General features: G+C 44.3%; 1 protein-coding gene across 8 annotated transcripts in view; it reads left to right on the plus strand.

The window, feature by feature from the left end:
* Window positions 1-25,380, plus strand: part of LOC139537469 (active breakpoint cluster region-related protein-like) — a 237,901-nt gene that overhangs the window by 209,286 nt on the left and 3,235 nt on the right. For 7 of the 8 annotated variants that reach the window (XM_071338806.1, XM_071338807.1, XM_071338813.1 and 4 more), the window contains 5 exons: window positions 20,275-20,334; window positions 20,901-21,010; window positions 22,540-22,679; window positions 23,824-23,958; window positions 24,157-24,262. In XM_071338806.1, coding sequence (XP_071194907.1) covers window positions 20,275-20,334; window positions 20,901-21,010; window positions 22,540-22,679; window positions 23,824-23,958; window positions 24,157-24,262 — 551 coding nt within the window. Of the gene's footprint in view, window positions 1-10,291; window positions 10,882-20,274; window positions 20,335-20,900; window positions 21,011-22,539; window positions 22,680-23,823; window positions 23,959-24,156; window positions 24,263-25,380 lie in introns of those variants that run through there. The other variant, XM_071338812.1, reaches the window with a different exon arrangement.

Genomic DNA, 25,380 nt, shown 5'->3' on the forward strand with positions numbered 1-25,380 from the left:
CAAATGTATTATATTATCCTGTTGTATGTAGCCTAAACCCCAGACCTTAAAATAGAAAAACTAGAAAGCAAGTGTGGAGGAAAATCCCCTATATATAAAAAAAGATGTATATTTGTTTAATGAATTCAAAGAGTATAGGCCTAATCTCCAATCTCAGCTCTGAATCATGACATCCCATTGAAGACTCAGAGAACAAAGAGAGACGACAGTGTTTAACGACTAACTAGACATCATCCAAAAAAGATGGGAAGGCGAGGTGCTGATGCGTTGCCTTTTGTTGTTGTTGTCAGGATGAGCAGGCTTTAAGGTGGAAAGAGGAGACAGTTGGCAGTTGAAAGAGAAGCTGTGGAACACTAACAGCCAGTTGACTCCAATGCGCCTCCCAGTATGATTCCCAGTATAGATAGGGTCTAATGGGAGCGGATTGTTCCAGTTGACTGAAGTGGAGACTTCCTGCTAGTACTGGCAAATATTTTTTTAAAGGCCCATTGCCATTAATTCACAGTAGGCAGATTAATTGCAACAATGTTGGATTCAGGTCATACCATTTGTTATTTATCTCTGTGCCTAGACATTCTGAATATGTTGAATGATTCAGTGAATTGTTTTAACTGAATATACAGTGAAACCTTACATTACTAGCTAGCGATGTCGCTGAGGAGTTGCTTCTCTGCTACTTGCTGTGCCATAGTTGTCTGACCCTAAAAATGAGTGACTCAGACTCCATTTATCATTAAAAACAAAAGCAGTTTCCCAGATGTGACACACAATACTGTGTACATGTCTCATGCTTACAATCCTGAGTTAAAAAATACGCTGCATGGCTGAGTTCTTACCACTACGGTCAACCCCCTGATTGAAAGCGTCAGACAGCCAGTGACTGGCCACATTCACCCTTAGCACAGATAGACCTAACACACACTCAGTTAAGGGTGCTAACTGTCTCATATCTCAAGTGTTTTTATTTTTTTATTTTACCAGGTAAGTTGACTGAGAACATATTCTCATTTACAGCAGCGACCTGGGGAATCGTTACAGGGGAGAGGGACGAATGAGCCAATTGTAAGCTGGGGGTGATTAGGTGGCCATGATGGTATGAGGGCCAGAATGTGAATTTAGCCAAGACACCGGAGTTACTCTTATTTTTTTATTTACCTTTACCTTTATTTTATCTACCTTTATTTAACTAGGCAAGTCAGTTAAGAACAAATTCTTATTTTCAATGACGGCCTTGGAACAGTGGGTTAACTGCCTTGTTCAGGGTAAGAACGACAGATTTTCACCTTGTCAGCTCAGGGATTCGATATTGCAACCTTTCAGTTACTAGTCCAACGCTCTAACCACTAGGCTACCTGTTGCCCCATGATAAGTATCATGGCATCTTTAGTGACCACAGAGAGTCAGGACACCGTTTAATGTTCCATCTGAAAGACTGCACCCTACACAGGGCAATGTCTCCCATCATTGCCCTGGGGCATTGGAAATGTTTTAGACCAGAGGAAAGGGTGCCTCCTACTGGCCCTCCAACACCACTTCCAACAGCATCTGGTCTCCTATCCAGGGACCAACCAGGACCAACCCTGCTTAGTTTCAGAAGCAAGCCAGCAGTGGGATGCAGGGTGGTATGCTGCTGCAGTGTTATTATCATCATTACCAGATGTCATTCACGTAACCCTCCATGCTCTGTTACAGTCAGGTATGACATCATATAGTCCATTCCTCTCTGAGGCAAGGCTGAAGGCTGACAACACTGACTGGCTTTGTTTAACTTGTGATAAGTGTTGTTGAGAGAACATGTGTTTGAATGGAATCATCAGTGACCGACTACTGTACTGAACCGAGTAGTTGGCTTACTTTGTCCCTAGCTTTTGACTTAGGTTCCACTTTGTTGTTTTAATTTAGTCTCGCTTCGGCCGAACTGATAGGTCTGTAGACATAGTGGCTGTGGGAAGAGACTATCAAATCAAATCAAATCAAATTTTATTAGTCACATACACATGGTTAGCAGATGTTAATGCGAGTGTAGCGAAATGCTTGTGCTTCTAGTTCCGACAATGCAGTAATAACCAACAAGTAATCTAACCTAACAATTCCACAACTACTACCTTACACACACACACAAGTGTAAAGGGATAAAGAATATGTACATAAAGATATATGAATGAGTGGTGGTACAGAACGGCATGGCAGATGCAGTAGATGGTATAGAGTACGGTATATACATATGAGATGAGTACTGTAGGGTATGTAAACATAAAGTGGCATAGTTTAAAGTGGCTAGTGGTACATGTATTACATAAAGATGGCAAGATGCAGTAGATGATATAGAGTACAGTATATACATATGAGATGGGTAATGTAGGGTATGTAAACATTATATTAAGTGGCATTGTTTAAAGTGGCTAGTGGTACATTTTTACATAATTTCCATAAATTCCATTTTTTAAAGTGGCTGGAGTTGAGTCAGTATGTTGGCAGCGGCCGCTAAATGTTAGTGGTGGCTGTTTAACAGTCTGATGGCCTTGAGATAGAAGCTGTTTTTCAGTCTCTCGGTCCCTGCTTTGATGCACCTGTACTGACCTCGCCTTCTGGATGATAGCGGGGTGAACAGGCAGTGGCTTGGGTGGTTGTTGTCCTTGATGATCTTTATGGCCTTCCTGTGACATCGGGTGGTGTAGATGTCCTGGAGGGCAGGTAGTTTGCCCCCGGTGATGCGTTCTGCAGACCTCACTACCCTCTGGAGAGCCTTACGGTTGTGGGCGGAGCAGTTGCCGTACCAGGCGGTGATACAGCCCGACAGGATGCTCTCGATTGTGCATCTGTAGAAGTTTGTGAGTGCTTTTGGTGACAAGCCGAATTTCTTCAGCCTCCTGAGGTTGAAGAGGCGCTGCTGCGCCTTCTTCACAACGCTGTCTGTGTGGGTGGACCAATTCAGTTTGTCCGTGATGTGTACACCGAGGAACTTAAAACTTTCCACCTTCTCCACTACTGACCCGTCGATGTGGATAGGGGGGTGCTCCCTCTGCTGTTTCCTGAAGTCCACAATCATCTCCTTTGTTTTGTTGACGTTGAGTGTGAGGTTATTTTCCTGACACCACACTCCGAGGGCCCTCACCTCCTCCCTGTAGGCCGTCTCGTCGTTGTTGGTAATCAAGCCTACCACTGTAGTGTCATCCGCAAACTTGATGATTGAGTTGGAGGCGTGCATGGCCACGCAGTCGTGGGTGAACAGGGAGTACAGGAGAGGGCTCAGAACGCACCCTTGTGGGGCCCCAGTGTTGAGGATCAGCGGGGTGGAGATGTTGTTACCTACCCTCACCACCTGGGGGCGGCCCGTCAGGAAGTCCAGGACCCAGTTGCACAGGGCGGGGTCGAGACCCAGGGTCTCGAGCTTGATGACGAGTTTGGAGGGTACTATGGTGTTAAATGCTGAGCTGTAATCGATGAACAGCATTCTCACATGGGTATTCCTCTTGTCCAGATGGGTTAGGGCAGTGTGCAGTGTGGTTGCGATTGCGTCGTCTGTGGACCTATTGGGTCGGTAAGCAAATTGGAGTGGGTCTAGGGTGTCCGGTAGGGTGGAGGTGATATGGTCCTTGACTAGTCTCTCAAAGCACTTCATGATGACGGAAGTGAGTGCTACGGGGCGGTAGTCGTTTAGCTCAGTTACCTTAGCTTTCTTGGGAACAGGAACAATGGTGGCCCTCTTGAAGCATGTGGGAACAGCAGACTGGGATAAGGATTGATTGAATATGTCCGTAAACACACCAGCCAGCTGGTCTGCGCATGCTCTGAGGACGCGGCTGGGAATGCCGTCTGGGCCTGCAGCCTTGCGAGGGTTAACACGTTTAAATGTTTTACTCACCTCGGCTGCAGTGAAGGAGAGCCCGCAGGTTTTGGTAGGGGGCCGTGTCAGTGGCACTGTATTGTCCTCAAAGCGGGCAAAAAAGTTGTTTAGCCTGTCTGGGAGCAAGACATCCTGGTCCGCGACGGGGCTGGTTTTCTTTTTGTAATCCGTGATTGACTGTAGACCCTGCCACATACCTCTTGTGTCTGAGCTGTTGAATTGCGACTCGATTTTGTCTCTGTACTGGGACTTAGCCTGTTTGATTGCCTTGCGGAGAGAATAGCTACACTGTTTGTATTCGGTCATGCTTCCGGTCACCTTGCCCTGGTTAAAAGCAGTGGTTCGCGCTTTCAGTTTCACGCGAATGCTGCCGTCAATCCACGGTTTCTGGTTTGGGAATGTTTTAATCGTTGCTGTGGGTACGACATCGTCAATGCACTTCCTAATGAACTCGCTCACCGAATCAGCATATTCGTCAATATTGTTGTTGGACGCGATGCGGAACATATTCCAATCCGCGTGATCGAAGCAGTCTTGAAGCGTGGATTCAGATTGGTCGGACCAGCGTTGATTGGCTTCCAATCAAAAATGTATCTTTTGACCAATGGGTAAAATAACATGTTCACTGTGTAGATAATGCTATATGAAAATCAATGGTCCAAACCTTATGTCTCTAACATAATCCGATCAAAAGTGATTGTAGTTTTTACCCTTGTAGCATGGCTAGAATAAGGGTGACTAAATCAATGGAGGCCAGAGAAAAAAAAGTGGTCAAAATCAGGAAAATTGCATAGGGTCAGCTAGGCTGGATTCTGTGCAAGAATTAAACGGTTACTTCGAAATTTTTGGCAATGAGGCCTTTTATCTACTTCCCCAGAGTTAGATGAACTTGTGGAAACCATTTTTATGTTTGTGTCCAGTATGTAGGAAGTTAGAGGTAGTTTCGCGAGCCAATGCTAATTAGTGTTTGTGCAATGACTGGAAGTCTTGAGTATCGAGATGCTACTTCTGGCGCCGACAGAGATGGCCGCCTCGCTTCGCGTTCCTAGGAAACTATGCAGTATTTTGTTTTTTTACATGTTATTTCTTACATTGGTACCCCAGGTAATCTTAGGTTTCATTACATACAGTCGGGAGGAACTACTGAATATAAGAGCAACGTCAACTCACTATCATTACGACCAGGAATATGACTCTCCCGAAGCGGATCCAGTGTTTTGCCTTCCACCCAGTACAATTCCCTCCGCAAGGCAATCAAACAAGCTAAGTACCAGTATAGAGACAAAGTAGAGTTGCAATTCAACGGCTCAGACACAAGAGGTATGTGGCAGGGTCTACAGTCAATCACGGATTACAAAAAGAAAACCAGCCCCGTCGCGGACCAGGATGTCTTGCTCCCAGACAGACTAAATAACTTTTTTGCTCGCTTTGAGGACAATACAGTGCCACTGACACGGCCCGCTACCAAAACCTGCAGGCTCTCCTTCACTGCAGCCGAGGTGAGTAAAACATTTAAACGTGTTAACCCTCGCAAGGCTGCAGGCCCAGACGGCATTCCCAGCCGCGTCCTCAGAGCATGCGCAGACCAGCTGGCTGGTGTGTTTACGGACATATTCAATCAATCCTTATCCCAGTCTGCTGTTCCCACATGCTTCAAGAGGGCCACCATTGTTCCTGTTCCCAAGAAAGCTAAGGTAACTGAGCTAAACGACTACCGTAGCACTCACTTCCGTCATCATGAAGTGCTTTGAGAGACTAGTCAAGGACCATATCACCTCCACCCTACCGGACACCCTAGACCCACTCCAATTTGCTTACCGACCCAATAGGTCCACAGACGACGCAATCGCAACCACACTGCACACTGCCCTAACCCATCTGGACAAGAGGAATACCCATGTGAGAATGCTGTTCATCGATTACAGCTCAGCATTTAACACCATAGTACCCTCCAAACTCGTCATCAAGCTCGAGACCCTGGGTCTCGACCCCGCCCTGTGCAACTGGGTACTGGACTTCCTGACAGGCCGCCCCCAGGTGGTGAGGGTAGGTAACAACATATCCACCCCGCTGATCCTCAACACGGGCCCCACAAGGGTGCGTTCTGAGCCCTCTCCTGTACTCCCTGTTCACCCACGACTGCGTGGCCATGCACGCCTCCAACTCAATCATCAAGTTTGCGGACGACACTACAGTGGTAGGCTTGATTACCAACAACGACGAGACGGCCTACAGGGAGGAGGTGAGGGCCCTCGGAGTGTGGTGTCAGGAAAATAACCTCACACTCAACGTCAACAAAACAAAGGAGATGATTGTGGACTTCAGGAAACAGCAGAGGGAGCACCCCCCTATCCACATCGACGGGACAGTAGTGGAGAGGGTAGTAAGTTAAGTTCCTCGGTGTACACATCACGGACAAACTGAATTGGTCCACCCACACAGACAGCGTTGTGAAGAAGGCGCAGCAGCGCCTGTTCAACCTCAGGAGGCTGAAGAAATTCGGCTTGACACCAAAAGCACTCACAAACTTCTACAGATGCACAATCGAGAGCATCCTGTCGGGCTGTATCACCGCCTGGTACGGCAACTGCTCCGCCCACAACCGTAAGGCTCTCCAGAGGGTAGTGAGGTCTGCACAACGCATCACCGGGGGCAAACTACCTGCCCTCCAGGACACCTACACCAGCCGATGTCACAGGAACGCCATAAAGATCATCAAGGACAACAACCACCCGAGCCACTGCCTGTTCACCCCGCTATCATCCAGAAGGCGAGGTCAGTACAGGTGCATCAAAGCAGGGACCGAGAAACTGAAAAACAGCTGCTATCTCAAGGCCATCAGACTGTTAAACAGCCACCACTAACATTTAGTGGCCGCTGCCAACATACTGACTCAACTCCAGCCACTTTAATAATGGGAATTGATGGAAATGTATGTAAAAATGTATCACTAGCCACTTTAAACAATGCCACTTAATATAATGTTTACATACCCTACATTACTCATCTCATATGTATATGTATATACTGTACTCTATATCATCTACTGCATCTTGCCATCTTTATGTAATACATGTATCACTAGCCACTTTGAACTATGCCACTTTATGTTTATATACCCCGCATTACTCATGTCATATGTATATACTGTACTCTATACCATCTACTGCATCTTGCCTATGCCGTTCTGTACCATCACTCATTCATATATCTTTATGTACATATTCTTTATCCCTTTACACTTGTGTGTATAAGGTAGTAGTTGTGGAATTGTTAGGTTAGATTACTCGTTGGTTATTACTGCTTTGTCGGAACTAGAAGCACAAGCATTTCGCTACACTCGCATCAACATCTGCTAACCATGTGTATGTGACAAATAAAATGTGATTTGATTTATCTGCTAGCATGATAGTAGTTCATCTGACTCTGGGGAAGTAGATAAAAGGCCTCATTGCCAAAATTCCAAAGTATCCCTTTAAGGCTATTGGCTACCTGATAGGCTCACTTTCCCGTTGAACTTGTCGTCTTTCTTCTCGTTTCTGCAGAACATAAAACAGAGGTAAGATGGATATCCATTTTCAGACATGGAGTGTTTTCAGATTTTATTATACACTTTTCATATTAATTGGAAATGTCTGTTCTTTTTAAAGATTTCTCACAAAACAAGTGTATCTGTGAAATGTCAATGGAGCACTGAGAGTATACCAAGCTTTTACTTTTCAATACATTTTACATTTAATTCAGCTCGTGTCATGCTAATTTAGATTTGTACTTTTTACTCCTTTTTCTCCCTAGTTTTGTGATATCCAATTGGTAGTTACAGTCTTGAGGCGAAGGTCGAGTCATGCGTCCTCCAAAACATGACCCGCCAAACTACGCTTCTTAACATCCGCCCGCTTAACCCAGAAGCCAGCCGCACCAATGTGTCGGAGGAAACACCGTTCAACTGACGACCGAGGTCAGCCTGCAGGCGCCCGGCCCGCCACAAGGAGTTGCTAGAGCGCGATGAGCCAAGAAAGCCCCCCCCCAGCCAAACCCTCTTCTAACCCGGATGATGCTGGGCCAATTGTGCGCCACCCTATGGGACTCCCAATCACGGCAGGTTGTGATACAGCCAGGGATCGAACCCGGGTCTGTAGTGGCGCCTCTAGACCACTGCGCCACTCGGGAGGCCCCAAAACTATTTTTTTTGTAGTCGGGACCCGCGGTCCTGATTGACCCTGTTCTGGGTGGGATATAAGGGACCCTACTGTATGTGTCTGTGCAATCAATGCATGCGTTCCTCCTTTCATGGGTGATACTGCATGTTTATCTGCCCCGTTCCCTCTCTGTGCTCCCCTCCCATGACTCAGTGCTGCTATCTGAAGGTATCAGTCTACCTCAGAGCAGGTAGGGAGTCTGTCTGACCATAGACTAAATCATAGCTACTGTTCAGGAGAGGAGACAGTCTGTCTGAGTGTAATGCAGCCTTCTGTCTTTTTCCTTTTCTCCCTCAGATATTAATGGAGAATAGACATGAACCAAGATGGAATATGACAAGCATGGCTTAGACATCCCTTCCCAGATTGATACACCCATTATACAATGTACTATTCCCTACTCCTCTTGGTATTGCTATTTTATTGATTTGATCCCCATTAGCTGTTGCGAAAGCAGCAGCTACTTCCTGGGGTCCAAACAGAACATGAAACATGACATAATACAGAACATTAATTAACAGCTCAAGGACAGAACTACATACATTTAAAAATGGCACACAGAGCCTACATATCAATACATACACACTATCTAGGTCAAATAGGGGAGAGGTGTTGTACTGTGAGGTGTTGCTTTATCTGTTTTTTGAAACCAGGTTTCTTGTTCATTTGAGCAACATGAGATGAAGGGAGTTCCATGCAATAATGGCTCTGTATAATACTGGACGTCTTCTTGAATTTGTTCTGGATTTGGGGACTGTGAAAAGATGGCAAGTCTGGTGGGTGTGTGTGTGTCAGAGCTGTGTGTAAGTTGACTATGCAAAGTGATGCAGTCAGTCTATCTTCAACTCTTAGCTAAGAGAGACTAGCATGCATAGTATTGATATTAGCCCTCTGATTACAGTGAAGATCAAGATGTGCAGCTCTGTTCTGGGTCAGCTGCAGCTTAACTAGGTCTTTCTTTGCAGCACTTGACCACATGGCTGGACAATAATCAGACAAGACAAAACTAGAGGCTGCAGAACTTGAGAGGAGACTGATTCACTCTAGTGGTCTCCAGAGAGGGTGGATAGATATGAGTGATTTCCTGATGTGTGTGGATGGACGGCTGAGGGAGGTGGTGTGTAAGGGGTTAACCAGCGTAGTGGAAACGCTGGTGGTCAATTAGTCCTGCGTCTGTCCCTATGGATCTCTGGGCTGGGGAGAGAGCGGGGGTGTGGGGAGGCAGGTGAGAGTGGTTGGAGTAGTGGGTGTGGAAGCCCACACAGACATACACACAAGCACACATAGATATGCATGCGCACGCGCTCGCGAACAGACACACACACATAATGGACGGAGGACTCAGTGGAGTGTGGAGGTCCACACACACATAATGGACAGAGGACTCAGTGGAGTGTGGAAGCCCACACACACATAGTGGACGGAGGACTCAGTGGAGTGTGGAAGCCCACACACACATAATGGACAGAGGACTCAGTGGAGTGTGGAAGCCCACACACACATAATGGACAGAGGACTCAGTGGAGTGTGGAAGCCCACACACACATAGTGGACGGAGGACTCAGTGGAGTGTGGAAGCCCACACACACATAGTGGACGGAGGACTCAGTGGAGTGTGGAGGAGAAGTCATCTAGAGAAAACGCATGGCAACAGGCACACAGGACGACAGAGGGAGATAGAGAAGGACAGAAAGGGGAAGAGAAAAAGGGTGAGGAGAGAGCGGGAGCGAGGGGGGTGGAAGGTTTAGAGTACAAAAACATGCTTCTTGTCACGATACGAGAAGGTGTCCGTGTTTGGTGATAAAATGATTTAGCATCTTTTTTTCCCACCCTTGTTAAACTCTGATTTGTGGAGAGTTTGTTCTTTTGAGGTTCCGTTATATGTTGTGGAAATGTGGTTGTTTCTGATGGGATCTAAATCACCCTGTTAGAGTTCGCATCTCCCTTTTCTCTCTTTCCTTCTCTTCTTCACATTCCTTATTCCTTTTTTACGCACTTCCTCAATTGGTTACCAATTATGGGGAAGGATGAGAGGCATGAAGGCTATGAGGAAAGGCACAGAGCAGGGTTTGTCATCTCTCTCGCTCTCCTTCTCTCTGTTATTTGGAGGTGTGTTCTCACATCTGGAGAAATGGCTGGTAACGGCAGCAGCTCATTCACTCCCCCTCCTCCTGCATCACCCTCCCTCCCGGTCTCTCTGCTTCCCTCCTCTTTCTCTCTCTCTCGCTCCACCTCTCCCTCTCTCTGCTTGCATTACTGGAAATCAGATTGTGAGCTGTGGAGATGCTGGCAGCAGCACAGTGTGGAATTAGCTTGACATCCCAGAGGAACCAGTGTGGAATTCTCCGGCTTTAGAAGAATGAAAACCATGTCAGGATCAGGATTCTCTGTTCTCACAGACTGAACCTTCCTCATCTGCCTTATCTTCAACTTTCACCTTATTTTATTCATCTTAGTTTCCAAATGAACATCAACTGAGAGAGACTTTTCTAGTCTCTCCATATTTAAGAGAATCCCAACCTTGGTATTTAGTGTTGATCTTTGACGTGAGGTTATTCTGGACTGCGGCTACCTTGGGGATTTTGTTCCTAGTTAGTTCATATTCTAACCCCGTGTGCCGACGCCTCAGGTAGGATGACGGACATCCTGGTGTCAGATGTGAACCTGAACACCGTGTGTGAGCGGCTGGAGCAGCAGTGCTGTGTGGAGGATCACCAGCAGAACAACCAGCAGCAGCTTCAGCAGCCTCAAATCCCCTCCTCAGCCATCAAGAGGCACACCAACACCGGGGCCAAGCTATGGGGTCGTGTACGCAGCAAGCTCCTCAGACAAAAGGTCCCCTTTTTCCTTCTTTTCTTTCTTTCTCTTGATCAGCTAAGTTACGGTTGTCCCTCTGTCATTGTGTTCATCTTTTTACTCTCTCTTTCCTGTGTGTTTGTTTTCATCCCTTTCTCTCTCTACTTCTATGCACTGTGGTGAAATATACACCTCTAACTGGTACTGTTACTCCAGCTAAAGCCTCCATGCTCTGTGCTGATGTTATTAGATGACGCTGGTATAGAAATTAAAGATTTAGGTAGAGGAGATAATTTACTTGTATAATGTACTGTTGGTGCGGAACTGCAGTAACTGTCTCATTGCCCTGAGTACTGTGTATGTGTGAGATGCTACAGTAAATTGAATTCACAGCCTTGACCATTACTCCCCTACATCCCTCCCCCCTCCCCACCCTTTTTTCACTTTTTCACCCTCTCATCCTCCTTCCACATCTACCACTCTGCTCTTTCCAAGCTCTCTCATCAGTGTAAAGCCAGTGATGCTGAATGGTGATATACCTCTGTCTGTGTGGTTGCTGGTCTGTTAAGGTAATCAGAGGTGTTTTGGTGTAGCTGAGAGTCTGAGACTGCTCCCTCTGCTGTCCTGTAGAGAAATTACCCTGAGACACTGATCTAAGGCCAGAGTGTTGTTGGTAGAGCTTAATTATGACCCACAATCCTCTCAGCAGAGTACATGGTAACTAATTACTGATCCGTTCCGTACTAAATAGACAGGGAAATTACTGTCATCTCAACGACACGTTGAGGAGAAGCATGGTCCAGTTTACTACTCTTTCAAGTTTGACTGACTCCTCTGTCTGGGGAACACGCACGCAGACCTTAGCTTCAGGTTCTAGGTCAGGACTCATGCGTGAGAGGAAGGAGAAAGAGGTTATTTTTTTGTAAATACTGTTTTTATCCACTGTGCAAATGTGCAGCACATATATTTTACAGAGGCAGTTAATGTATGGCAGTTTGATATCAGTATGCTGGTATCCATTAGCCACTATACTGCGTCATACTCTGAGTACAAAACATTATGAACATTATGCTCTTTCCATGACAGACTGACCAGGTGAATCCAGGAGAAAGCTATGATCCCGTATTGATGTGACTTGTTAAATCCACTTCAATCAGAATAGATGAAGGGGGGGACGGCACATTTACATTTAATGAAATCATTTCAATAGATTGCGCTTCTCTGGCAAAATGTGGAAGCAATGTAATGAACCCTGAGCAGCTTATTGTGAATACCAGATCTATAGACAGGTCAATAAAGACCCTCCTGCTGCTGGTGGCTGGAGTTGACAGGTCTATCTCTCTGCTGGTCTCTCCTGACACTGCAGACTTGGATTACAGGCAGAAATCCCCCCAGCTTTACCCCCATTGATCTCAGCTGATCCCAGACCTATCCACAGCCCTGGCTGAGTCCTCCCGCACTTCAGGCTTGATCTGGGAATCTGGGCGAGAGGACAGTCTTATCTGTTTGGGCTGTTTTGCTTCTTCTATTTAAATGACATAGACAATTGGTTTGTTCAGTGCTGCACACTCACAATGTTAGTTTTCTATATACACTGATACTCAGTTTACACAGAGCCATATTGACTCTCTGTACCTCTTTCATAATAACAGTATAGTACACCCCTTCACACACACATGCCTACTCTCACACTTGCACATCTTTTCACACACTTGATCATGCACTTTCATGTTCATCTCTCGTCTCTCTCTCACATACACATCCTCCCATAGAAGCATACTTTCACACAGCTTTGAGGTCTCATTCATGTTGAGTGAGTCTTTGATGCTTGAGTCTGAGTAAACGTCAGGTCTATGAATTAACTATATTGAACAGTTTTTGTTGAACAGACTGCAGTGTGTTTTTGTTGAACAGACTGCAGTGTGTTTTTGTTGAACAGACTGCAGTGTGTTTTTGTTGAACAGACTGCAGCAGTGTTTTTGTTGAACAGACTGCAGCAGTGTTTTTGTTGAACAGACTGCAGTGTGTTTTTGTTGAACAGACTGCAGTGTGTTTTTGTTGAACAGACTGCAGCAGTGTTTTTGTTGAACAGACTGCAGCAGTGTTTTTGTTGAACAGACTGCAGTGTGTTTTTGTTGAACAGACTGCAGTGTGTGTGTTTGCCATGAAAATAGACATTTAGGCTGAGGGGACGATGGTAGAAAGGAAGGCGAGCGTGTGTGTTGAGAACAGATTTAGATTAGTGAGATTTAGACAGAGAAAGAGGAGTGTGTTGAGTAAGCTGCAGCGTGTTGATGAGTTTTAAACTGGGAGGAAGCGGGAGGTGCGTACAGGACAATGCCTCTTACAGCACTAATTAAGACAATGCAGAGGAAGCAGAAGCAGGGACTCCAGTAGAGCTTAGGCTGGCTGAGTGAAGGCTGGCTGAGTGAAGGCTGGCTGAGTGAAGGCTGGCTGAGTGAAGGCTGGCTGAGTGAAGGCTGGCTGAGTGAAGGCTGGCTGAGTGAAGGCTGGCTGAGAGAAGGCTGGCTGAGAGAAGGCTGGCTGAGAGAAGGCTGGCTGGGGCAGAATTAGATATTTTAACACCATGATCATGATGTTTTCTGTTACATTTGTTCTGAACCCATGTCCTCTCCCATACTGATTTCCATTTTGCCGTGTTATTGTGTTTTACACCTTGGTGGGCGTCAGTTACAGTATCCTTAGAAGTCCCATTAATTAATCATGAAAAGCAACCGCCTTAAAACCGGAACAAAAGCAGTGTTCTGCTGGTTTGGGTATGACAGAAAATAAAGTATAACCATAATTCTCCCCCCTCTCCCAATCCTGAAACATATTTCTCAACACACAAAAGGGTGGTGTTCCATTTCAGTATGCTGATTAGTGTAGATGACATGTTACTGTTTCCTCCCACTTGCCTCTTTGAAGGGCCTTAAAATGCCAGCCATAAATCTGACTGTCACTACAGGGGGGGTCCAGCCCTTCACCCCCATCGATCCCCAACCAGACACCCTCAGACTGGCTAATGAGCTCCAGAGGGGTGGAGGGAGGCAAGGGAGCATCCTCAGGCTGGTACCCAGAATGACTTTCTCCCAGGGCTGGGTCAGACCCGCTGCCCCTGGTGGAAGAGTGGGTATTTTTTGGCTAAGTGGGAATATCAGGGTCGTTCTCCCTCCCTCGATGGGGCCTACATGAATCATCCAATTAGTCTAGGAGTGTTAAACCACTCGACCCTTTGGTATGGCTCATTACAAACCCTCCGTGGTCTGGGTTCATAAGAGTGGTGGGTCGGTTTGGCTAACCAGTGTCTACCAAAAGGATTTTCCAATCGTTCTGAATAGAACCACTATTTTTATAATAAAGTTCTGTATAATAAAGTTCTGAACCGGTTCGAACCAAAAAAGTAACGGTTCATATAGTTCCTTTTCATTCATTTTTTTAACACATGAAATCAACAGAGGCATTAGAAACCGGTTCTCAAGAATTTAAAATAACGGTTCTGTTCCGGAACACCAGAGAGAAGTTTCGTTCCCGGTTCTGTTTTTGCTCCTCGGTTCTGTTCCTTGAACCGGTTCTAACCCCTGCTACTGTACCTACACAAAGAGTGTTAGCATTCGGCTGGACTAGAGGAATGAAAGTGAAACAAAGACCCTCTCATACGGTATCAATGGTGTTTCCAAATGCTGTTTATCTACCTGCCTATAAATGACCTATACACAAGCACTTTTTTGGATGACCCATATTATCACTGTAAATACTGTAATTACAGCTACATTATGGACTAATAAAAAATAAAAACTTTCCATCCAAGACCAAAGGAAGGTCATCAAGGGATTGATAATGTGTTTGATAATGCGATTGGAAAACCCTTCTACATGTGATTGAGTTAACAGAAGATAAAAGAGATAAGTTGTGGTAACAGCCTATCATTGGAAGTCAGCTGCTTACATGTATTTTACTCTCGGGTTTGACATAAGGAAGCCCAAGGACTCAACATACTCTCTTTCTCTTCCTCTCTGTCCTCTTTGTCCAGGCTACTGTGAGGCTGGCCTGCATGGGACCACACGCTGTAGTGAACAGAACTGTGAGAACATTAGTGTCCCTGCTGGTGATTATCAGAGGTCACCCTCTCCTGTACTGCCTGTAAATCATCAGTGTTAGTCGTGCGTGCTGCAGGCAGGAACATGCTGTTGTGTAAGCCTTGTCTTAAAGCAGATGCCTTTATGTTGTATGATGTTTATGAAGTTGGATCTTATACTGTATGCCTGAGACACGTTGCCCTTAGGGGTTGTGATAGGATGCTTGGGCTGGTCCTTGGCCAATCATAACTCTCTGCCTGCTGAGAACGCGTGCTGGTTTGGCTCAAACCAGGAAGTCTTGTCAGGAAGCTCATGACAACCGAGTCAAAAGGCCTTACATTTCACTTGTCTATAATGACATCAGCAGCTGTTTACCAAAGCATCATATTATTAATAAGTAGAGTGATGTTAACATTTTACATAGCTATGTTATGTATATTCACTCTTATTTTCATCTGCAGCTAATTTTAGACTCAATATTGTCAACTCATATTGCTTTGTTTTTGTTTACAATCATCAGGCCGGTAATATAATCTGTCAGCAGAAAAAATAATGATGGTCTTGTTTGTAGAGGTCTTAATAAACAAAAAAACAATCCCTAGGTTGCTGTTTTTAATCAAATGAAACCCACGGCCCATGCAGTTGAGCTAGTTAGTTTCTAATTAAACCAGATGGGAACATTGCTGCTTATTGTTCATTTAAAACAGAACAGTCAGTCACAGAATGAATATTTAAATGTAATCTCCCAGTGAACAGAAAGTGAGAGGTACAAGGAAAGTAGCAAAGCACAAAGAAAATATTAAGAGGAATTAATGAATTTGCCGTATCAAAAGTTCATACTTCATCATAATTAAGTTCTGCTTTAAATATTGCTGCCAAAATACAAAAAAATAAATAATCTAACAATGGATTAATTAAGGACTATGGCAAGCGTCTGTGGAATCAGAGTGCACACTTTTCTTCCCTGATGGCATTGTTCACTTACAATATTGTCAAGTTTTGAAAACTTCCAGTGCTTTGAAGTTGCACATACATCCTAGAGATTGTTTTCCTTCCTCAGAACGGAAGCCATGACAGTTTTTTTTTACATGCATCGTTCATAAACCAATTTCTTTGACCAAAATCTAGATCTGTCATTTTATGTCCTATGTGAGAAGCAGGTACCTGGGTTATGGTGATGGAAGACTGGCTGTGTTGTAAATACATTATACCACAGTATCCTCAGGGGGGTTGTGGAGAGTTCAGTAAGAGATGGATTTAGAATAGGAACATCTCCAGAGGGACCTCGGCATCTGTTTTTCAAACTACTTCAACCCTGCCTGGGCTGTGCTCTGTCCCCCGTTGGCAACAGCAGTGGGATCAGTAGAAGGGCTTCTCACCATGTGCGGTACAGTATGTGTGTGTACTGTTTGTGTTTTGCCTGCCTTTCTGCACATCTATGTTTGATGTATACTCAGTGGATGCACCTTAGAACAAGTGTCAGTCACATGTCCACTGGTCTATACCACACTATACATAGAAGAGAGGTGACATCACAGTAACCTGAGTGGCTCTCTTCTCATCCACTGACTTTCCATGTATCAATTCTTTCCCCCTCTCGCTTGTCATATTAACTCCGTGTGTGTGTGCTGGTGATGTCTAGCTAGGTCTCTCAACCAGGTGCTCTGTACTGGCTGTGCTGAGATAGGGAGGGACCACTAACTTCCCCAGCTGAGCCCCCCGATCCACAGCCAGATCACCATGTCCCCAGCCCACTGAAATAGCATTGCAACAGACACACACACACAGACACACACACCAGGAGAGTCGGCCCTCAGAGCCTAGGGGTCGCTCAGAGAACAGTGTGTTCCCACAAAACAGAGCATCATGCTGGCTAAAAGGAACACACCTCATTGCTACTCGTCCACTCGAACTCAGACTCACATAATTCATGGAACGTTTTTCCTCTTCTGTTTTTCTATATGCAGTATGTTCTGTTCCACATGAAAGCTGATTGTACAGTGTAGTCAGTGTGGATATGCATTGATACAGTATCATCTGACCTACATCATGTATTATGATCCTCTCCCCAGTCAGTCACGGTGTTTTAGGCAGCATAAAGGAGGTTTTGACCTCTGGAGGAGTGACAAGGTCCTAATTGGAACCATTGTTTGGTTTAGGATTTCCTATATTTGTGATTTACTGATTTTAATATCCCATATCTTTCCACCAGCCTGTGTTTCACCAGCCTGTCTTTCTTCTACAAACACAGGCTAATAATATGTTTCAAGGATTCTCTGGAGAGAGAGGATTTGGCTTTGTGATTCATCTCTTGGATTTGAAATAAAAAATACTTTGAGGACCTGCCCCCTTTCTGTCTTTGTCCATGCTTCACCTCATATAGTCTTCCCTCTGATTGGTTTCACTCAAGACAACAACTTATTTTTTTCTCATCTCCTGTTGTTTTACTAGCCAGATGGGCATAACCCCAAGTCATGTTGGGGAGATCATTCTTTCCAAAGCAACCTATCTATCTTGTCCCCGTCTATCCATCCTCTGTGGTAGGTTGAGAATATAGTGTAGCACCGTACTGAATCAGTGGCACTTTGGTTTGTCTCTCCTTCCCAGGCAAGGAAAGGAAAACTGATGAATTGGGGCAGAAGTTGTTCCTGGAGTTTTGAATAAAGCAGCAGAGTATTAGAGGTGAACGGTGGAGTGATTGAGGGGAAATGGGTGCGCTTGACTGCGCTCTGCTCGGCTGCATAAGATTTTTTAAATATGTTTTATTGTCACATACACCAGATAGGTGCAGTGAAATGTGTTGTTTTACAGAGTCAGCCATAGTAGTTAGGCTCTTCGTATTTGTATAACCCAATTTGACACATTTTTTATGTCTATTGAGAAGTGCGTAGAGCCGTAGACTGTAATTGAGAGAGGGGAGAGGTACTGCATGAAGTTTTTAGGGATTGATTTGGGGGGATTACAGTACAGTAGTGAGGACCCCATAGCCATGATTAGGGCAACCTTGTTAAAAGCCCAAACCCTTGGTAAGCAACTTCAGTGTATATTTGGCCTTGTGTTTATAGGTTATTGTCCTGCTTTAAGGTGAATTTGTCTCCCAGTATCTGTTTGAAAGCAGACTGAACCAAGTTTTCCTCTAGGATTTTGCCTGTGCTTAGCTCTATTACGTTTATTTTATACCTTAACATGACGCAGCCACCACCGTTCTTGAAAATATGAAGAGTGGTACTCAGGGATGTTGTCGGATTTGCCCTAAACATAATGCTTTGTGTTAGGAAGGACGCCTGTATCTTTGTAGTAACTGGGTGTATTGATACACCATCCAAAGTGTAATTAATAACTTCACCATGCTCAAAGGGATATTCAATGTCTGCTTTTTTTTATCTACCAATAGGTGCCCTTCTTTTCGAGGCATTGAAAAACCTCTAGTCTTTGTGGTTGAATCTATGCTTGAAATTCGCTACTCGAATTACAAATAATTGTATGTGTGGGGTACAGCGATGGGGTACTCATTCAAAAATCATGTAATCACTATTATTGCACACAGAGTGAGTACATGAAACTTCTTATGTGAATTGTTAAGCACATTTTTACTCCTGAATGTATTTAGGCTTGCCATAACAAAGGGGGTTGAATACTTATTGACTCAAGACATTTCAGCTTTTAATTAATTTGTAAAAATGTCTAAAAACAAAATTCCACTCTGACATTGTGTTGTCTGTAGATCAGTGGCACAAAATCAAAATGTAATCCATTTTAAATTCAGGCGGATGTCTCTGGGGTTTGCTTCTCATCATACATCATGTCAGAGCTCTATTCTCCCAAGGCAGCATGAGAAAACTGCCCAGCTCTGCCTCTGCTACTGAGCAGGCTGAAGCGTGTGAGGCAGTCATTTTCATGGCCACTGCTTACCCCTAGAGACAGCCATACGTAAATGGGAAAAACACAACCCCTGTCCCTGTCTCACTTTCTTAAAGAACACACTGCCCTGTCTCTACCCACAAGCATTTCAGCAGAGGTACAAAGAACTTGGCCCACAACCAGATGACAGTTCAGCTTACAAGAACTAACAGGAACAAAATGAAACTGGGCACTAGCAATATCAATAAAAGGGTAGTGAACGGAAAGGGCAGCAGCAGTGCTTCCATTGTTGTGTGTTAGCCTATATTTGTGATTTACTGATTTAATTTGAAAAAGGGGGCTTTCTTGTGTGGTGTATTTTCATCTCAATCAATGTGATTCTTGTTCACATTAGTGAAAGGAGGGAAATGTGATACATTAGTTAGTTAGCCCAGTAGAGGACTGGTGGGGTGAATGGACTGTTTCATGATGCATGAAAGAGGAAATAGTGTGTGTTTTAATGCAGAGATGATCAATGTCATTAGGTAGGGACAGACCCACACAGAACCCTCAGGCTGGCTAGGCTACAGAGGTTCCTCTCAGTCTAAACATACACACACACATTACCCAGCGTGCACCACTGCTCCATCTTCACATGGGGCAAAGCCCATTTAACTTTATCAGATGTCAGCATCCTGTAAATTTTATATGGAGGAGAAAAGAAAAACTGCAGTTGAATCTGAAGTTCCCAGGGATTTTTGGTTATTTAAATATAGACAGGCCAGTCTGGGAATTTCCATTGAGGAGGCAAAAGGAAAACGGGGTCTTATTTTCTCTCCACGTAGCAGCAGTCAGAAAATAGCCCCCCTCCTCCAGCCCATGTTGAAGGGAGAGTATTTTCTTGGAAAACAAACTGTAACGTGGCCTCTTTGTTCTCTTGGCTGTACTTTAAAGGAGCTCCTCAGAACCTCACCAGAGCATGACGGGAGGGACACATATGGGACAGGTGCTTGAAAGAGAGCGCGAGAGAGCAGTGAACCCTGGGTAGGCAGAGGTCCAGAGCTGGCTAGGTCTAGGGGTGTGGTTATAGAAGAACAAGTACAACACAAAACGTAGTCGAAGTTAACATAACATGGATGTCTTCATGTTTGTGTCCTAATAAACAGACTAATTCGTCCAGTGCAGTGAACCCTGGGTACTCCGAGAGCTGGCTAGGTACTGTGGTGTAGTGACAGTCAGATTAAGTTAACACAAGAAGAACACATTACACAGGCACCATGCCAGAAATAAGGTTTTAGTGTCTCTGATAGAGTGCAGTTGTACATTTAGGATACAAGGAGTGTGTTCTGTGAGGGTCCATGTGATTGTGTCCATGATACTGTATGTATATTTGAACACTCACTGCTCTGGTCATACCTTCTCTCAGTCTCCTATGAGGTTATGCATCGATTATGGCATGGGCAGAGAATATAACGAAGGAAACTTAATCATGTTCTTTCTCTGTGTATTTCAGCTGGACCCCCAGACGGTGCAGTCCAAGAACTGGCACGTGGACGTCATAGAGATGAATGGGGTAAGGGACACCAGGAACCTTTGGGGTCAGTTTGCCAGACCCAGATCAAGCCTTTTCTTGGACTAAGAAGCTCTTTCAATGTTGAATCTCCACTGAACATGCTTTTTAATCTAGAACTAGGCTTCATCTATGTCCAGGAAACCAGCCCTTGATTTCCTAATTCCATTCCTGGTCCTGTTAGTCATTTACCCATTCAACCCCATCAATAGAAGATGACTTGTCAGGGCTTAGTGTGTGGATATTATAATGTAGCTTGTTATAGTTCGCCAGAGACAATGCTATATTATCTTTACGAGCTTGGCCAACTCTGATTTCTCTGCAGCACAGTGTTTTTAAACAGCTGTAAACATCTAACCACTCTGGATCTTCTTAAACTCCTGGATGTTGTGAAATGATAAAAAAGAAAGCACTTGGAAGCTGTGTATTTTAAACTCATTTTAAATTAGGGATGCAGATGAGCTGTGTCACTAAAAGCTGCTGCAATGTTCACGGTACATAATCCCTGTCAAATAAGAACATAAAATAATGCAGATTGTTTGACACTTTGTATGTATTGTTTCCCACAGATCAAGGTGGAGTTCTCCATGAAGTTTACTAGTCGGGACTTGAGTCTGAAGAGAACGCCCTCCAAAAAACAGAGTGGGGTGTTCGGGGTCAAAATCAGTATTGTGACAAAGTAAGCCATGTTGAATTTCTCTCATAATAAACGAATGAACAATCTACAGTGCCTTCAGAAAGTATTCACACCCTTTGACCTGTTACATATTTTGTTGTGTTACAGCCTGAATTGAAAATGGATTCAATTCAATTTCAATTTGTGTCACTGGCCTACACACAATACCCCATAATGTCAAAGTGGAATTATGTTTTTTGACATTTCTACAAATGTATTAAAAATTAAAAGCTGAAATGTCTTGAGTCAATAAGTATTGAACCCCTTTGTTATAGCAAGGCTAAATAAGTTCAAGAGTAAAAATTTGCTTAACAAGTCACGTAAGTTGCATGTGTGCAATAATAGTGTTTAACATGATTCATTTTAATGACTTTCTCATCTTTGTACCCCACACATACAATTATCTGTAAGGTCCCTCAGTCAAGCAGTTAATTTCAAACACAGATTCAACCACAAAGACCAATGCCTCGCAAAGAAGGGCACCTATTGGTAGATGACGTTTAAGAAAAATATATTAACAGACATTGAATATCACTTTCAGCATGGTGATGTTATTAATTATACTTTACATGGTGTATCACTACAATGATACAGGCATCTTTCCTGACTCAGTTGCCGGAGAGGAAGGAAATCGCTCAGGAATTTCAACATGAGGCCGGTTAGAGTTTAATTGGTGTGTAGGAGAAAACTGAGGATGGATCAACAACATTAGTTACTCCACAATACTAACCTAAATGGCAGAGTGAAAAGAAAGAAGCCTGTACAGAATAAAAATATTCCAAAATATGCATCCTGTTTGCAATAACGCATTAAAATAAAACTGCAAATATTTTGGATTAGAACTTAACTTTATGTCCTGAATACAAAGCCTTATGTTTGGGGCAAATCTTACTGAACACATCACTGAATACCACTTTTCATATTTTTAAGCATGGTGGTGACTGCATCGTGTTATAGATATGCTTGTCATCGGCATTGACTAGGGAGTTTTTTAGGATAAAAAGAAACGCAATAGAGCAGGACAATAACCTAAAACATAAGGCCAAATATACACTGGAGTTGCTTACGAAGACTAGATGAATGAATGAGTGGTGTGGTTAGTTTTTACTTATTTTGGCTTGAAATTCTATGGCAAGACTTAAATAGCTGTCTAGCAATGATCAACAATCAACTTGACAGAGCTTGAATTGCTGCCTAAGGTGATTCTAACGTGTTGACTTGGGGTTGAATACTTATGTAATCGAGATAAAATAGTGTTTTATTTTTCATGTTTTACAAATGTTAGAATTTAATCAATTTTAATCCTACCTTGCAAATCAACAAAACGTGGAAAAAGTCAAGGGGTGTGAATACTTTCTGAAGGCGCACTGTATGTCACTATGTGTAGTTTAAACGTCATAACTTCAGGATAAACCCCTCTCTATAATCTTTCTGTACAGTTTGTTTGATTGCTACGATTAGCTTTAATGTTATTTGAAAGGGGCCGTTCTGTAATATCAATTCTGATGAGTGTTGGGTTTGTCCCCCAACAGGCGCGAGCGCTCCAAGGTGCCTTACATAGTCCGCCAGTGCATTGAGGAGGTGGAGAAGAGGGGGATCGACGAGGTGGGAATCTACAGGATCTCAGGGGTGGCCACTGACATCCAGGCTCTCAAAGCAGCATTCGACACCAGTAAGAAACACTCATACTACCAATACTGTAAAATACACCTGTCTTCATCAATAGAACCAGGAGTTTGTCTTGGCCATGGGACCTGACCAGGCATAACTCTGGGCCTATGAACTGAGTATAGAAAACATTAAGGACACCTGCTCTTTCCATGACATAGACGGACTAGGTGAATCCAGGTGAACGTCCTGATCCCTTATTTATGTCACCTGTTAAATCCACTTCAATCAGTGTAGATGAAGGGGAGGAGATGGGTTAAAGAAGGATTTTTAAGCATTAATACAATTGAGACATGGATTGTGTATGTGTCCCATTCAGAGGGTGAAAGGGCAAGACAAAACATGTAATTGTAGAGTCCATGGCCCAACGAATTAAGGCTGTTCTGAGGGCAAAAGGGGGGGTGGGGGTGCAACTCAATATTAGGAAGGTGTTCCTATTGTTTGCTATACTCAGTGTATATAAGCTATAACTAGGGCCATGAGTTTTTCCTGATCAGGTTACATTATCAGAAATAACTCCAGACCCTACATTATCAACACAAGTCTCCTCCTGAGCTGTCCTGTCGTTCCTCTCCTCCCATCCTCCATGTTGTACGGTGTGCCGGGGTCAGGCTAGCAGGCCTATGGCAGAGGGTCTTCAGCCTGGCTATTAACAGAGCGAGTTGTGGGAAAGGGCAGGAAGAGCACAGGTCTGGGGAGCAGCAGCTGTCAGCTGTGTGTTGTCCTCCCTGGGAGTCCCAGGGTGCATCCCAAATGGCACCCTATTACTTCTATATTTCATTGCTTTTGACCAGAGCCCTATGGCTCTTTACAGCCAGGCTGAAGGTCCCCCTATGGTCAAAAGTTGTGCACTGTATATGGAAATAGGTGTCATTTGGCATGCAACCCATGTCTCTGTCACGGCCCCTAGACCAAACCAAAGATAACCCACTCGGCGTCTCTCTGCTGTGTTCATGGCTCACTGAGCTGAGATCACTGGTGGTTTGGTTTTTAAACAGTGTTGTTGCTTGTTATGTCATCTCTGGAGCCAGAATGATCAGTCTGGAAATGAAGTAGTCGTTTGGTTGAGGCTGTTGCTCTTCCCTTGAGCTCATGTGTGTGTGTGCTTTTGTTTTCTCTCTCTCCCCCTCCCTCTCTCCCCTCCACAGATAGCAATGACATCCTGGTGATGTTGAATGATATGGACATCAACGCCATTGCAGGGACTCTGAAGCTGTACTTCCGTGAGCTGCCAGAGCCCCTGCTCACTGACCGCCTGTACCCAGCCTTCATGGAGGGCATAGGTACGACCTCTGACCCAGACCATACCAATACAATTAGGATGCATCTCAATAGTCAGTTATAGGGGGGTTATTCCTTGTTTTTTTATTGAGACCACAACATTGAAATGATGGTTCATATTCCCCCGTAGAGGGGTAATTCTTAAATTATCTTCTGTTCTTCTCCTCTTTCCCCTCTCTTCCTCCTCCTCTTCTCTACAGCTCTGTCAGACCCTGCAGCCAAGGAGAACTGCATGATGCACCTGCTGCGCTCTCTGCCTGACCCTAACCTCATTACCTTCCTCAGCCTGCTGGAGCATCTCAAGAGGTACACACACACATAATCTACCATAAAGGCTAGTAACTATTACTGTTGACAGTTGGGCCATATTAACTGGCAGCCTAATACGTTCAGATCGGACATTGGAGGAGTTCTGGCAAGAGTACGGTACATGTGCGAGTGGTTCTTTAAGCCTGCTATAAAACTGTGTTCTGGAGAGCTTCACGTTCAGCTGCACTCTGCCTGCGGTCATGAGCTGTGCTCCTGCTACTGTGACTGCACAACGCTCATTAGCCACTGACTGACTGCCCCAATAAGACAGAGGACAGAGGGAAAAGTCATCAGTGTTCAGGCCAGACATTGTGTGGTTAACAGAGCATACGAATGCCAGGCCCTGGAGAGACGACAAGTATGCACTGGCCCTTTTAAGCCAACCCGTTAGTGGTGAGGTTAAGGAGCTAGACTGAGGAGTTATGGTCCAGTTGGAAGGACGCATTTATGTCAATGAAAAATTACTTCCCTACTGCTAAAATGACTTCTCTACTACTATTTTGTCTTTGAATATAGCTGTGATGGTCTCAGTTGGCCAAACGTGCCAGTCTGGAAAGGCAGTGTGTAACCACATGTGATGACATCCCTGTTAAAACTGCCTTCAATTAAAAGGGCATGGTAGAGGAGGGCACAACCACAGACTGGTAACCACTAGCATTGGCAGGAACACTTAGGAAACACTTGGGTCTCCTCCGATCACCCACATCTGTCATCAGCTACAGTAGTAATGGCCTGTGTGGGGACTTATTCATACTCTGAGTAAAGTAATAGTTTTCACCACCAGACTTTTAAAAGATCAGGTTTATGTGTTTGTTATGGTTTCCTACTGCAGGGCAGACAATGGTTTTATTTCACTTTTATTTGAACAGGCAGTCATGTTGAGACCAAGGTCTCTTACAGCTGGGCTGTGTAATTACAACAATATACACATCAATATGATATGAAAAGCAAAGCAGAGATACAAAACAGTCATAGAAAACAAACACATTCTACATTTAAAGGGTCGTCAATCAGCCGTCTGATATGCCCTAGAGGCACTAATTCATCACATTTTACAATGACAAATGAGACTGAAAAATGTGTTAAGTCAGAGAGTATATCATTCTCCTCTAGCT

The sequence above is a fragment of the Salvelinus alpinus genome, chromosome 13 (assembly GCF_045679555.1).
Source record: "Salvelinus alpinus chromosome 13, SLU_Salpinus.1, whole genome shotgun sequence".
NCBI classification, from domain to species: Eukaryota; Metazoa; Chordata; class Actinopteri; order Salmoniformes; family Salmonidae; genus Salvelinus; species Salvelinus alpinus.